Source organism: Barbus barbus (genome assembly GCF_936440315.1).
Source record: "Barbus barbus genome assembly, chromosome: 25".
In the NCBI taxonomy this organism is placed as follows: Eukaryota; Metazoa; Chordata; class Actinopteri; order Cypriniformes; family Cyprinidae; genus Barbus; species Barbus barbus.
Genome location: NC_136753.1, coordinates 11,038,389 through 11,054,409, shown reverse-complemented (window position 1 = coordinate 11,054,409; position 16,021 = coordinate 11,038,389). Strand labels below are relative to the sequence as shown.

Below are 16,021 nucleotides of genomic sequence, written 5' to 3'. Positions count from 1 at the left end.
AGTCAATGGGACCCACGGATTTGAGAGTAAAAAAAAAAACATACAAAAGACAAAATCAAATTAAACCCTGTGGCTCGTGACGATACATTGAGGTCTTAAGACACGAAGCAATCGGTGACGGGTCAGTGTGCTTAAATTGTTATAAATTATTTGAGAATAAGTGCAAATACAGAGTGTTTAAGCATGTTGGTGATTTTCATTGCTCGTTGTGGATGGATTGGGCTGGATGGGTTTGGTCCCCCTCGGCTAGGGGTGGGCGACATGGCAAAAATGTATATTTTTGTTTATAATTATCACGATTTTATCACGATTCTTTGCCATGTTGGTTTTTCTATTTTGCAAGTTGTTTGAGAATTACAGCCAAATTAATTTCCCTAAGGTAACAAAATATAAAAAAGGAATAACTGGTGAATAATTGGGCCAAATTGGGTGAAGATAAAAATCTTTGTCCTTACTTTATCTTTGTTATTAAAAAATGATAACAAAGATACACATTACAAATACACATAATATACAAACAAAATAAACAGTGTTTTATTTTCAGGTAGGCAATAATAGGTGTATTTAGCAGGAGCATTCAAGAATTGAATGAACAAATATAAAAATAAAACACTATATAGATTGATCCTATTAAAGCAACTGAAATAAAGTTTTTCAGTCAAGAGTAATGAGTGATTTTTCTCTTTGTGTTTTGGTGTTTTAATAACATTAAAGGAATAATTCACCCAAAAAAAAAAAAAGTGTTATTTTTATACCATCATTTACTCACTCAAAAATAGTTTTAAACCTGAATGAGTTTCCTCCTTCTGCTAAACATAAATGCTACTGATCTTAAGATGGCGCCGCTCACGGCAGCCATGGTGCTTCGCTATCATTGTTTTAGAGTTTTTGTTAGTTTTTCCTGTTTTTTGTTTCTCAGACACGATCAGTTTTAACAGAAGAACTGCTGAACATTCGGCAGAACACACCACAAAATCTCCTACTATTTTTCGATTATTTGGATGTTTTGCTGGACATAGTAGTCGGCGGAGCGGCGGCGCTGATCAAACGCAAGACGTGCAGACGGGGGAAGCGAGCCGGAGCGCTTGTGAAGCTCAGACAGCGCGGATTTAGAATGGTGTTACCTAGCATCCATCTGGCAAATCTCTGCTCTCTACCCAACAAAGCGGACAAACTCCTTCTGCTCTCCCGGACAAATAAGGATTTCTCAAACTCTGCTGCTCTGTGTTTCACGGAAACCTGGCTGAACGATGCCATTCCAGACAGCGCACTTCATCTTCTGGGCTTTCAGCTATTTAGAGAAGAATCAACGGGGAAATCGCACGGCGGCGGGACATGCTTCTACATCAATGAGAGGTGGTGTACAGATGTAACGGTGTTAATAAAGCGGAGTGTCTATTTACACTAAGTGCAAATAGCCCATCTTGTTGGCAAAGGCTATTTACACTAACTCCGCCCACTAACGTGTGATTGGGTTTGTCAATATTAAAAAAAGAAGCTAGATCAACATCAGTTTCAGTGGCGTAGATGGTAAGGCGCATGCTTTTTGACGCGAGCGACCAGAGTTCGAGCCCACCTTTTGCCAAACATTTTTTTTCTCCCTTTTCAAATCTCATATCGCATCAGAAAGGCATTTATTTTCAATAAAAATTAAGGAAATAATCAAAAAGTTGAAAATAAAGTATCGGGTAGGGTTAGGGTAGGTGTAGGGAGGGCTTTATTGTCCCAATAAGGTGGCATCCAGTTAATAAATTTGAATTAAAATGATAATTTACACTCGGTACGTTATTATTGCGTACTGTTTTATAATGTACTACAATAATGAGGTGCAGATAATTGCCACTATTTGCAATAAGTAGTATAAATAGCAGAAAATCTTGCTATTTTAACAGTGTAAATAGAATCTATAGCTATTTGCACTTAGTGTAAATAGCATATCGTTAAAAAATACTGCTATTTTCACTTGGTGTAAATAGAATCCATTGCTATTTGCACTTAGTGTAAATAGCATCTATTGCTATTTGCACTTAGTGTAAATAGCGTCTATAGCTATTTACACTTAGTGCAAATAGCCGCTGCCTTAAAGAAGATGTGCTGTTCAGATCTAGAAGCTCTCTTCATTAACTGCAGGCCTTTCTACTCACCGCAGGAATTTTGCTCGTTCATTCTTATTAGTGTTTACATTCCTCCGCAAGCGCACACCAGCCTGGCTCTTCAGAAGCTCGCTGATCTGATCACAGACACAGAACAACAACACCCAGACTCTGATTTAATCATTCTTGGGGACTTTAATCAAGCAAATCTCTCACATGAACTCCCAAAATACAGACAGCATGTTACATGTCCGACCAGAGAAAGTAATATATTGGATCACTGTTACACCACAATAAAGAATGCATATCACTCTGTTCCACGGGCAGCTTTGGGGCTTTCTGATCACTGCCTGGTTCATCTTATACCAACCTACAGGCAAAAATTTGAATCTGCTAAACTTGTGGTAAAGACTGTAAAGAGATGGACCAACGAGACAGAGGGTTTTACAAGCCTGTCTCAACCTTACTGATTAGAGTGTTTTTGAAGCTGCTGCCACCAATCTGGACAAGCTCACTGAGACTGTAACTTAATATATCAGTTACTGCAAGGATATATGCATTCCCACCAGGACTTATGTAACATTCAACAATGATAAGCCATGGTTTACAGCAAAACTCAGACACCTTCGTCAGGCCAAAGAGGACACCTACAGAAATGGGGACAGAGTCTTGTACAATCAGGCCAGGAACACACTGTATAAGGAGATTAGAGTGGCTAAAAGCACCTACGCTAAAAGCTGGAAGATCAGTTCACTTCCAATGACTCCACTTCAGTGTAGAAAGGCCTGAAAGCCATCACCAAGTACAGGACACCATCCACCAGCACTGAGGTGAATCAACAACTTGCTGAAGATCTGAATGAGTTTTATTGCAGATTTGAAACCCCCCACACCCGTCCTGACCATCTCTCTACACAACCGTTAACACCTCCAGCAACCCCCCTCTCCCCCACTCCTGTACTTCAGATCAGTGAAGATGATGTGCGCCAGGTCTTCAGGAAGAACACGAGAAGGAAGGCACCAGGGGAGTCACGTGACGTACTTATGAACCTAGTTGCACTTGAGTAGAGCTCCGTACATCTTTCCTCTTTTTGCTGTTTATTCATTAATAATACTTTCACTGATGGCATACAATCGGAAACAGCAGAAGTTGTCTCCGTCGTCTTCTCCGATTAAGAAGAAATCCAAGTTACCGACCGCGAGCGATATGGTGGACAAGATGGCAAACACTGTTACACACTTTGAGAGCATTCTAAGAACCGAGTTGACGGCGATGTGGAACGAGTTCGCTTCTCACATGTCAGTTGTTCAGTCGCTATGCTCTAAACTGGATATTCTTACAGGGCAGATGAGAGAACAAAAAAAAGTTGTTGCAGATTACGATAGACGCGTTGCCGCGCTCAAGCAACAGATTGTGGACTTACAGGAACGCAATAGGCACAGCAATCTGCGTCTGGTTGGATTGCCTGAAGGTTCCAAAAAGGACGATCCTCTGGGCTTTTTGAAAAGATTGCTACTGACGTGGCTCCCGTCTCTGGCGGGCAAAGAGATTGAAATGGAGCGAGCACATCGCGTGTACACAAGGCTCTGCTCAGATCGTGCTAAACCACGGGTTTTCATCTTTAAACTGCTGCGGTACACGGACAGGGAGCTCTTTCTGAGCTCCCTGTCTGTGTACCGCAGCAGTTTTTCACATCTCCCCTGTGAAAACTTCCGACGGAGCAATGCTGTCTTTCTTTCCAGATTTTTTTCCAGTCACCGCAAAAAGAAGTGCATTTGCGCCAATTAGGAAGGAAATGAGGGATGCTGGCATCCAGAATTTTCTCCTTTATCCTGCAACACTGAAGGTCATTCTCAATCAAGGTGAACCTAAAATGCTACACTCCCCATTCATCCACCAACTCTCAGTGAACTTCAGCTGGACATTTTTGCCGTCTAATAGGAGAAGAGATGCTCTAAATGGTTAGGTGACTGTCTTTCACTGTTCACTTTAATGTTTCACTTCTTAATTCATAGTTACTAGAAGCTTTCATTGTGCATACAGTATTTTTTTTTACTGATTATGATGTTATTTTATTTATGCTTCTAGTTGTGTTCCTTCTCTCTACCTTTTTTATTTATTTATATATTTATATATATATATATATATATATATATATATATATATATATATATATTTATATATATATATATATATATAAAATTTTTTTTTTTTTTTAATAGACATACTACCTAGTCAATGTGTGACTATGGGCCCAATGTTATGGGCCCAAGCTCAGCTTTCAACACTATAGTCCCCATCAAGCTGGCTTCTAAAGACCTCGGCCTAACTCCTCACTCTGTGACTGGATTCAAGACTTCCTCACCGGCAGACCTCAAGTGGTGAAAGTTGGCCAGTTCACCTCAAACTCCATCACCCTGAATGTAGGAGCCCCACAGGGCTGTGTCCTGAGTCCCCTGCTCTACTCTCTCTACACGCATGACTGCGTGTCCTCTCACAGCTCCACATCTATTATCAAATTCGCTGATGATACTGTGGTTATGGGCCTCATCTCCAACAACGATGAGACCGCATACTTGGATGAGGTAGAGAGACTCACATCATGGTGCCAGGACAACTGTCTCTCTCTGAATGTGAGCAAAACTAAAGAGCTGATCATGGACTTTAGGAAGAGACAGCAGCAGCCCTACACTCCTCTTATGATCAGTAGGACCCCTGTGGAGAGGGTGAGTAGCTTCAAGTACCTCGGTGTAAACATCTCTGAGAACCTGACTTGGACTACACACATCCAAACACAGGTTAAGAAAGCCAGGCATAGACTGTACCATCTGCGACAGCTGAGGAAATTCAGGGTCTCACCAGCAATCCTGAAAACTTTCTATTCAGGGACCATAGAAAGTGTATTGACTCAGTGCATCTCAGTGTGGTATGGAAACAGCTCAAATCAGGACTGCAAAGCACTACAGAGAGTTGTGCGCTTAGCTGAGCGCATCTCAGGGTCTACTCTCCCCTCTCTGCAGGACATCTACCTCAAACGCTGCAAAAGTAGAGCTGTCAAAATTATCAAGGACTCTAATCACCCTGGTAACCGACTACTCACTTTGCTTCCATCTGGTAAGCGCTTCCGTAGCCTGATGGCAAAAACTGAGAGACTTAGGAGGAGCTTCTTCCCCCAGGCCATCAGGCTCCTAAACTCTAACTCTGTGTCATAACATCACTTGACTCCATGTTAACATCACTATATCAATAAGCTATTCATAATTTTTCTCTACCTCATATTGCTGCTATTTAAATACCCTGTACAACGTTTTTGCACATTCTTTTGCACATTCCTGTTATATTACTATTTATGTCAACAACATACTGACCTGCACATTTATATTTATATTTTTTTTATCTTTTAATTTTATTTTTTTTACTTTTCTTTTTCTTAATATTTGTCTATACAATTGCACTGTCCTTGGAGCGGACCTGACTTACATTTCACTGCTGGTTATACTCTGTATAATTGTGTATGTGACGAATAAAAAAATCTTGAATCTTGATGTTGGTGCTTCAGCAATGTGCAGGTTTTTGTTGACGCCACAGACCACATTAAGGGGTGCTGGCTGATCAAGGTTTGTTCTTGGTTTGATCTGCCATAGTTCATGGGAATGTATTTATATATTTTTTGAATATTGATGGGAGGGGTGGGGGGTGGTTTAATGGTAGACTCAACTGGTTTTATTTTCAAACTTGTATTTTGTCTTATGCAGTAATTATGTTCGATACCTATGACTGACCTTAATATTCTGATTTGTAATAGGCCTAAATGGCCCTCACAAACATACAGGTTTTCTGGATTTTTTTGCGAAGAAGAAAGACTGATATAGTCTTAGTTCAAGAATCCCATTTGAAAGAGGAGGATATACACAGGTGTAATAAGTTTTATGAAGTGGAATCTCACTCATCTTCGGATACTAAAACCAAGGGTGTCCTAATATTGATCCGGAGTACTTTAAATATTACTCTTTTAGACAAAGGTTTCTGGAATCCATGTGAAAATTATTTTACTGTGGGTTGGGGTGGGTTCTGAATTTGCACAGTGGTCTTTTGTTGTTACTGCTGTGTCAGGAAGAAAATTTTATAAAAAGTTGTTAAAAAAAAAAAAAAAAAAAGAACAAAAAAAAAAAAGGAAGGAAGGCACCAAAATAACCCCAATCATTGATTTTTTTTTCACCAAATAGAGCTATTCAAGTCATCTGGTTATTTTTTTAATTTTTTTCATATCACAATAAAATATCGCAGAAAAACAAAATATCGACATGAGAGTTTTTTTCCCATATCATGCAGCCCTAACAGAGACATTTCAAGATTGGGGATAAACCAGATAAACTATTAGCTCGGCAGTTAAGGGGTTCGTATGCTAGCAGATCAATTCATCATATTGCTGATAGGAATGGTAAAATTTTGACTAATCCAAAGGATATTAATAATCACTTTATGGAATTCTATGCAGATTTGTACAAATCCAAGACTTCTGTATCTTTGGAGGCTATTGTGGACTTCCGACTTCCTTCATTTGCTTCCCCTTCCAAAATTAAGTGAAGCTGACCAGGAAATGTTGAATGCCGACATTACTATTCAAGAGCTACTGGATGCATGTAATGCCTTCCCCAATGGGAAGGCTCCTGGCCCTGTCAGCTTTTGTATCAAATTCTATAAGAAATATGCTGGTGAAATTGCACCCCTTATGTTATAGATGTTCAATCACTCCTTTTGTAAACCGAAATTTCCTCCTTTTCTCTACTTCACCAGTATTTCTTAACTTCTTAAGAAAGACAAGGATGAGACTAATGTGTCTTCTTTTCATCCAATTGCTCATCTCATAACTGATTTAAAAATGTTCCCCAAAATTTTGGCAACTAGATTAAACAAATGCATTTCAACTATTATTCACCTCGACCAAGTCAGCTCTTAAGCATAGGTCAAGTAGATCATTTCATATCTCTTTATGCTGATAATGTTCTTTTGTACCTTTCAAATCCGGAGCACTCTGTTCACCCCTTTTGGGTTCATTAAACTTATTTAGCAACTTTTCAGGATATTCTGTTAATTGGCAAAAAAGCGAATTCATGCCCATCTGCAACGATATAGATCCAGTCTTCATGCAGATTAAGCCATTTCAATTGGCTCTGTTGGCGTGGTTATCCCTAAGAATCCAAAGGATTTAGTTAAATTAAAATTTCTCACATTACTAGACAAGTAGAAGCAGGACATAGAAAGATGGAGATCACTCCCCATATCAATGATTGCCTGCATCCATTCAGTTAAAATGGTGAGCCTTTCCGAGATTCTTATATCTTTTTCAAAATGTACCCGTTTTCCTACCAAAATCATTGTGTACAATTCTTGACTCCATTATTATGCCTTTCATCTGGGGTTTTAAAAGTACTCGTATATCCAAGACTCATGTGCAGGGCAGGGTCTCTGCTAATACGGCAATGTCCGTCAACAGTCGTGGACGGGGCCTGTAAAATGTGATGTCAAATTTTTCGGATTCTGCAAACGGCTTGTTCTGAGAAGCTGCTTATGATTTATGGGGATTTAAAAAATGAGAGGGTGGATTTTTATCATTATAGGGTGGTTGTGTATTCACTGCCAATCAGTGTTGGGAGTAACGCATTACAAAAGTAATGCATTACAGTAACGTATTACTTTTTGCTGTAACGCAGTAGTGTAAGGCATTACTAATCAATTTTCAGTAATATTTTACTCGGTACATGTTCAGTAACGCTTGCGTTACAACACACTTTTAGCCCCCGATTTTATTTTATTTAATTTAAAGTCAGGCTCTGACTTTTTTATATCCATAGAGCCGGGCTTCGGGCCAATATTCACGTCATAGTTCAGACGCGGCTGTTTTAGGCTTCTCCTTCTCTTTATATTTTAGACATCCATCATGGAAACAACATGAGTCCGTGCTGCAGCGACTGTCAAGACCGACTTGGCAGTGTTTAGTGTCCCGCAGCGAGCCGTCAGCACAGATGAAGAGTTCTGCCTTCAAATACACACAATAAAGCAAAAGTAATTACCATGAATGTGTCCGGGGGAAATAGTAAGGATTCGCCATCTCCTCGTTAGACGCGCCTTTAGAGAGAAGTGCATCTTCACGGATAACGATTATATTAAATAGTTTTTGTTTTTATTTATTTCGTTAAGTAGTAATTTAAAGCTTTCGATATAGATATTTATCATGTCTGTGAGGCATGTATTCGCTGTCTTTCGGTTCATTTTTGTGAAGCGCTCCTGTTCAAGATAAAAGCACAAAGTTTTTTTAATATTGTGAGTGCACACAAATAAAAGTAGACCCTTTACAGTTACAAGTTATGTATTACTCTTATGAGCAAAAATTATGGCATAAGTTGTTTCCATTGAAAAAAAAAAATTAATTGATTGCGCTGGTGCCTCATGTCCTGCGCTTTAGCTTCCACTCTCTGCACAAACTACTGGATGCAGCGCACATTTAGTTTAAAGGTTTAAACACTGTTATATGCTTGAACTGTTTTAATATATCTATAGATTTTATTTTAGGCAAGTCATGATGATTTGAGAAGGCTACATTTATAAAACATAAGCTATGATCAGCCTGCCGGTCTGCTGCTGACCACTTGGTCGTTACTTTAAGAAAGAAAAAAACTTATTTGATGAACAAAAAATGCTCCAAATGTTTTTTTCTAAACGAACTTAATAAAAAGCCGGAACGAAATATAAACACTTTGTCATTAGGGCAGGGCTCTAGTACATTTTGTCATTTTAGAATGTTAAGTTCTACTTCTGTAGATATTTTGGTGAAAGTAACTCAAAAGTAATACAGGAGTCATGTAACGCATTACAATTCTGAGACAGTAATATTGTAAGGTAAGGGATTACTTTTAAATAACAGTAACAAGTAATCTGTAATGTATTACAGATTGGCAGTAACTTGCACAACACTGCTGCCAACACACATATGTTCAAACAATATGTAAGAGTGAATTTTGCATAATAGGTGGCCTTTAACTGACTAAACAGTCAAAAAATGAAATAATCATAAAACGGTCCTCCGACATGGTTATGCCAGATTAAATTTCTTGGAAAAATAACTTTGTGACATTTACTGTTACTTCGATATTGAGCATTGCTTGTTACTGAAGAGCAAATACAGTATTCACTGTCCATTATCAAACAATGTGACTTTTTCTAATTTTAAAGACAATCTGTACAATATGTTAAAAACACACATGAATAAATGCTGTTTTTACCTGGTCTCTGTAGTAGTTCTCCATGGCCTCAATCTCCTCTTTGTATTTGAGGTAATTCTCTTGACGCAGTTCTTTAGTATATGCACGCTGCTCTCTCATATGAGCCTTCTGTAGTTCCAATCCTTCTTCAAAAATCTGCTTGAGCTTCTGAATAAAAACACACACAACAAAATGTGCATATATTGTGTTAAAAACAACTAGACTATAAAGATACTTAAAAAATAAACATTGTTATACTGTGTTCTCTCTCATTTTTTTCTTGCTAAGCAAAAAAAATCTTCTACCAGACTTGTACAGCATACGCACAAAATGTGGTTACATCATGCAACTGCAACTTGTAACTTTGAGGTGCTATTTCTATTTTATTTGACCCTTGATGTGACTTTGTAAGACTGTCTGTATCAGAGGTTTTCATAATTTCTAATGCCAAGGATCCCCCTTTGAGATCAATTCTTTATTAGACTTAAATATATTATATTATGAATGCCAATTGAAGCATTTCAAAGGAGATCTACTAAATCATTTTAAGAAATGTTTTATAGTCATTTAAGCCTCTCTGAAACACAGAAACACAAACACACAAATCTGTTTTCACTGGCACAAAACATAAGTTGCAGACTTAGTTGTAACTAAGTGCAGACGTGATGTAAATAAGATATTTATTGTGTAGTTTAGAGAAATTGATTATAACGGAACTTTGTGAGATTGCAATGAACTTTGATGAGTGATTCTTTTAGTGGTAATAAAGGGGCTTTGTGTTTTCTAGGCTATAATCCACTGAGAATTGAAATAAAACGTACTCGGTTACTATCGTAACCTCGGTTCCCTGAGATACGGAACGAGTACTGCGTCTTGCTAAAGACGCTATGGGAAAAAGCCTTTTTTCTCCTTTACTGAAGCCTTATTCAATCACGCAGTGAAACTGCACGATAATTTTTTCGTGCAGTGTGATAAAAACGAACCAATGTGTCGGCAGCGGAGCTGCACGAGCCTATGGCGACGGAGCCCGCCAGATCCCGCCAGAATGGGCGGGGTTATCTGGCTATATAATCAGCCGTCTCGCCATAGGATCCTCAGGTTTACGACGACTGAGTCGTGCAGCTACCTGGCACGGCAAAGTACGCAGTACTCGTTCCGTATCTCAGGGAACCGCGGTTACGATAGTAACCGAGTACGTTCCCTATCGATACTCCACTCGTACTGCGTCTTGCTAAAGACGCTATGGGAACACAAGTCAATCACGCCGTGCTATGGTAGAGGAACGACTGTGTAAAATACCTCCATAAGCATTCCATGCTCAGAGGGAAGTATAATAGTATACTCGGGCTAAGGCCCGGGTCATTCCATGTATTCCTCGCATACTCAGCACTTTCAGGGCTGAGATATGTAAGGAACCCATCAGAGAGCTTGAGTGCCCATGCAGTCAAGAAATCTCCGTTAGGGTTGTTCCCACAACATAAGTCATACTCATCTAAGCAGATAGGACCCTGGCCTGTAAGGTCGGTACATCCAACTTATAAAACTTTGCAAATGTGGACGGCGAGGCCCAGCCGGCCGCCACACAAATGTCTGTAATGGACACACCGCTAGACCAGGCCCACGACGAGGCAATGCCTCTAGTCGAATGGGCTCGTACTCCAATGGGACATTGAAGGCCCAAGGAAGAGTAAGCCAGCGTAACGGCATCCACTATCCACTTAGAGAGTCTCTGCTTCGTGACCGGAAGCCCTTTGGCGCGGTTACCGAAGCTAACAAAGAGCTGTTCCGTGCGCCTGAAGGAGGCGGAACGCTCAAAGTAGATCCGTAGGGCTCTAACAGGGCATAACAGAATGAACTCCCGGTCCTCCTCGGAGGGAGGAAGCGCGGAGAGTGTGATGACCTGAGCTCTGAACGGAGTGGAAAGTACCTTAGGTACGTATCCATGCCTTGGTTTTAGGACGACCTTGGAGTCGTTTGGCCCAAATTCCAGGCAGGCAGGGCTAACAGAGAGCGCCTGCAGGTCTCCTACTCGCTTGACTGACGCTAGTGCTAGTAGCAAAGCAGTCTTCAGCGACAGCGACCGAAGGTTCGTAGACTGGAGCGGCTCAAAAGGAGGGCCCCTCAGGGCCCTCAGCACAGTGGGTAAGTCCCACGTAGGGACAGTAAGGGGCCGAGGCGGATTCAGCCTCTTGGCACCCCTTAGAAAGCGGACGATAACATTGTCCCTGCCCACTGATTGGCCCGCGATAGGGTCGTGGAAGGCCGCTATAGCCGATACGAACACCCTGAGTGTGGAGGGAGAGCGTCCTTTATCCAGCAGTTCCTGCAGGAAGGACAGAATCACCGCCAACTCAGATGTAGGGGGGTCCTCACCGCGGTTTAGACACCATTCGGAGAAAACCGCCCATTTAAGGGCATAGAGGCGTCTCGTAGACGGGGCTCTAGCCTCAGAAATGGTATTTAGCACTCGCTCTGGGAGGCTGGTAGGCCCCCGTTGAGCGGCCAGAGGTGAAGCGCCCACAGTTCGGGACGAGGGTGCCACAATAAACCGTTCGCCTGAGAGAGGAGGTCTCGTCTCAGGGGCACGGGCCAGGGGGCTGCGGTTAGCAGCTGGGTCAGCTCTGACATCCAAGGCTGGTTCTCCCACAGGGGGGCCACCAACAAGACCTTGTGTCGTTGTTCCCTGATTCGCCTGATGACCTGAGGAATCAGAGCGATCGGAGGGAATGCATAGAGGAGGAGGTTGGGCCAGTCGTGGGCCAACGCGTCCTTGACCTTCGAATAATAGGCTGGGCAGTGAGAGTTGTCTTTGGAGGCGAAAAGGTCTACCTCGGCCTTGCCAAAGATTCTCCAGATCATTCGAAACGTCTGCGGGTGGAGCATCCACTCTTCTGAGGGGACGTTGCTCCGTGATAACATATCCGGTCCTCGGTTCAATCTGCCCGGCAAATGTGCTGCTCTCAGCAAGCGCAAGTTGAGCTGAGCCCACTCCAGAAGTCGCTCTACCATAAGGAAGAGGCGCTTCGAGGAGAGACCTCCCTGGTGATTTACGTAGGACACCACTGACATGTTGTCTGAGCGGATCAGCACATGTCGTCCCCTTAGCTCTGGCAGGAAAAACTGGCAGGCTCGACACACTGCTAGCATCTCTAAGCAGTTGATGTGGAGGTTCTGCTCCGCCTTCGACCAAAGGCCAAAGGTCGGTTTGCCTTCGTACAGCACCCCCCAACCCATGTTGGAGGCGTCTGTCGTGACAACTTTCCTGCTGCAGACCATCCCTATGGTCACACCCTTTCTGAACCATTGTGGGTTCTTCCAGGGGGCTAGGGCTGTTACACAGGCGCTGAAGTGGCCGCATGCGAAGCAGGCCCAACTGTAGCACCGGCGATGCTGCGGCCATGAGGCCCAGCATCCTCTGAAACGCTTTAACGGGGCGAGCGGTGCCGCTCTGGAAGGAGGCTGCGAGCTTTTGAATGGCCAGAGCGCGTTCCGGCGCTAGCACAGCTCTCATCTGAGCTGAGTCCAAAACTGTTCCCAGAAACGACACCCGTCGGCTGGGAAACAGTGCGCTCTTGGCAAAATTGACCCTGAGCCCCAGGCATTCTAAGTGGCTGAGGAGGAGGGCTCTGTGTGAGAGTAGTTGTACCTCTGACTGGGCCAGAATGAGCCAGTCGTCGAGGTAATTGAGAATGCGGATTCCCATCTGCCTGAGAGGGGAAAGAGCCGCGTCCATGCACTTTGTAAACACTCTGTGATGGGGGGCTATCTGGACGTGAAAGTATGCGTCTTTCAGGTCCAGGGAACAGAACCAGTCCTCTGAGCAAATTTGCGAGAGGATCTGCTTCAGTGTGATCATCCTGAACGACCTCCTCATGAGGGCGCGATTCAGGCGTCTGAGATCGAGGATGGGCCGGAGGCCGCCATCCTTCTTGGGAACGAGGAAGTAACGGCTGTAAAAGCCTGATTCGCTCTGAGCTGGAGGAACTATTTCTATGGCTCCCTTTTCCAGCAGCGTCATCACTTCTGAACGTAGAACGTGAGCGTTCTTGCCGTCTACAGAAGTGGAGACCACGCCACTGAAGCGCGGGGGTCTGCGAGCGAATTGGAGTGAGTAACCTCGTTCTATTATCCGTACAACCCATTCTGACACTCGGGGGCTTCGCAGGCTGCTTAGTCGGCACAGGCTTGGGGCGACTAGCGGCAGCAGAAGAGCTTGATCGCTTGGGCAGGAAGTGTCGCATGGCTTGCGACGCCTTCTGTGCTTCCGTGAAGCGTTCAGCAAAACCCTCCACCGCAGGTCCAAAGAGGCCGCTAGGCGAAATCGGTGCATCAAGGAAGGAGACCTTGTCTGCGTCCTTGATCTCCGTCAGCGTGAGCCACAGGTGGCACTCGAGCACCACTAGGCTGGCCATGGACCGTCCAATCGCCTGGGCGGTGGTCTTGGTGGCGTGCAGAGCCAGGTCTGTTGCACTTCTCAGCTCCCTGAGAGTTGCAGGATCAGGTTCAGACTCGTCCATAGCAGCGAGGAGTTTGGCCTGATAGACCTGTAGAACCGCCATAGAGTGAAGCGCCGACGCCGCCTGTCCAGCTGAAGCATAGGAGCGTCCAGCGAGTGCTGAAGTGGTCCTGCATGGCTTGGACGGATGGGCGGCTTTAGCCTTCCAGCCGATGGCAGTGGGTGGGCAGAGATGGGCAGCCACTGACTCATCCAGTTGAGGCATTTTCCCGTACCCCTTTTCTTCAGCGCCGTCAATTGTAGTGAGGGCGGATGAAGAGGAAGTGCGGAGGCGGGCGGAGTAGGGGGCGCGCCACGATTTCGTCAGCTCGTCGTGAACTTCAGGGAAGAACGGCGAGGGTCGCTGTAGAGGGGCCTGACGGCGCCCCGGCAGGAACCACTCATCAAGACGGCTGCGAGAGGGCTCCTCTGGTGGAGACCAATCCAGTCCCAGCTCTTCAACCGCTCTGGAGAGGACACGGAAGAGCTCGGCATCCATCCCAGCTGTAGCGGTGCTGGGCGCTGAAGAATGCGGGAGGGCGGAGTCTACACCAGAGCCCGACAGCTCCTCCGCATCAGAAGCTGCCAATGACATGCTGTCATCGGCCAGCTCTTCGTCACTTTTCCCGAACGAGACCAGATCGCTCGCGGCAGCGGAGGGACGCTGGTCGGGCTGGGAAAAAAGGACGGGAGAATGCTCTCTCTGTGGCGAAAGCGAGGCACGCGGGACTCGAGCCGGCGTGAGCTCGCTCTCAGCCAAGCACTGAAATCCTCTGCCCCGCCGCTTTTTCCTCACAGGTGCCTGGGAGGAAGAAAACGGGAGGGCGCGAGGGGCGGGATCGCTCGCTGAAAAGAAAGCGATCCGCGAGCGCAGAGAGGCGAGACTGAAACGCTCGCAGTGTGAGCATTCAGTGTTTCAGCGAGCGCTGCATCTGCATGGGATTTCCCCAAGCAGGAAACGCACTCGCTGTGGCCGTCATCGGAGTGCAGGGGAGCCCTGCACGAGCCGCAATGTCGGCCAGGTATTTGAAACAACGCCTAAATTTGCTCTTTTAGAGTGCGTGAATTCGCCGGATGGCGGCAGCGAACAGACCGGGGCTTCTGCGGGGCTGGAGCGCGAAGAGCGTCGTCTCAGCAGGCAGGAGGTCTCTGGCTCAGCTGCAAGGCGTGTCAACGGCGATGGCGGCTTCTTGGGATCAGCGAAGGCGAGATGTCGTCGCTGAAGGAGAAGATATCTGAGGATCCTATGGCGAGACGGCTGATTATATAGCCAGATAACCCCGCCCATTCTGGCGGGATCTGGCGGGCTCCGTCGCCATAGGCTCGTGCAGCTCCGCTGCCGACACATTGGTTCGTTTTTATCACACTGCACGAACCAATGATCGTGCAGTTTCACTGCGTGATTGAATAAGGCTTCAGTAAAGGAGAAAAAAGGCTTTTTTCCCATAGCGTCTTTAGCAAGACGCAGTACGAGTGGAGTATCGATAGGGAACTTTAGTTTTCCGCACACATACATGCTGCAAAGTTTCGGGAATGATGCTGGATTCATTCTCAAAATATCAGTGATAAGCAATGGACGGGACAAAAATGCCTCCTGGCCAAATTTCCACAAGACAGCGTGCGTTCTGAGCGAGATCCAGTTCACGGACTAAAAGCGTGTGTCAACTTTACTGAGATCGGGACATATCAACCAGTAATTTCGGGTAACAGATGGTAGAATGTTCGGAAATGATTGGTATGCGATTTATGACATTAGTCCCACAACTGATAGTTTATTTTTTCCTCGCGTCTCACCACAATGAAGTGTCACCTCTTCAAACTTAAATGAAAATCAGAAAAGCAGGATGCACATTTCTGGTTAAAAATAAAAGGCCATCAACTGACACTTAAAACAGGAAGCATCGCCATTCAAATCGGCAGCAAGAGTCAAAAATCCCCAGTTTAGTAAACGCAGGCAACCTCTATAAGTTATTTTTCACTGCGCTGTATTGACACAAAACATTGCATGTAGTAGCGCATTGTTTTGATGCATAGACTACATCCAGAAAATAAAAAATTTTTTTTGCTTTTTTTTCTTGAGTAGGATTAATTTCTTATTCATTGCTAATTCCAAAACATAATTTTAAACATAGTAACGGAGGTTTGAGCCATTGATAGCAGACTAATGCAGC

General features: G+C 44.2%; 1 protein-coding gene across 6 annotated transcripts in view; it reads right to left on the bottom strand.

Annotated features, from left to right (window-relative positions):
- The window catches only part of LOC306844453 (centrosomal protein of 95 kDa-like), a 142,169-nt gene that overhangs the window by 21,492 nt on the left and 104,656 nt on the right, over window positions 1-16,021 (bottom strand). For 5 of the 6 annotated variants that reach the window (XM_079376599.1, XM_079376600.1, XM_079376596.1 and 2 more), the window contains exon 18: window positions 9,377-9,523. In XM_079376599.1, coding sequence (XP_079232725.1) covers window positions 9,377-9,523 — 147 coding nt within the window. Of the gene's footprint in view, window positions 1-2,144; window positions 2,231-9,376; window positions 9,524-16,021 lie in introns of all 6 variants that reach the window. The other variant, XM_079376601.1, reaches the window with a different exon arrangement.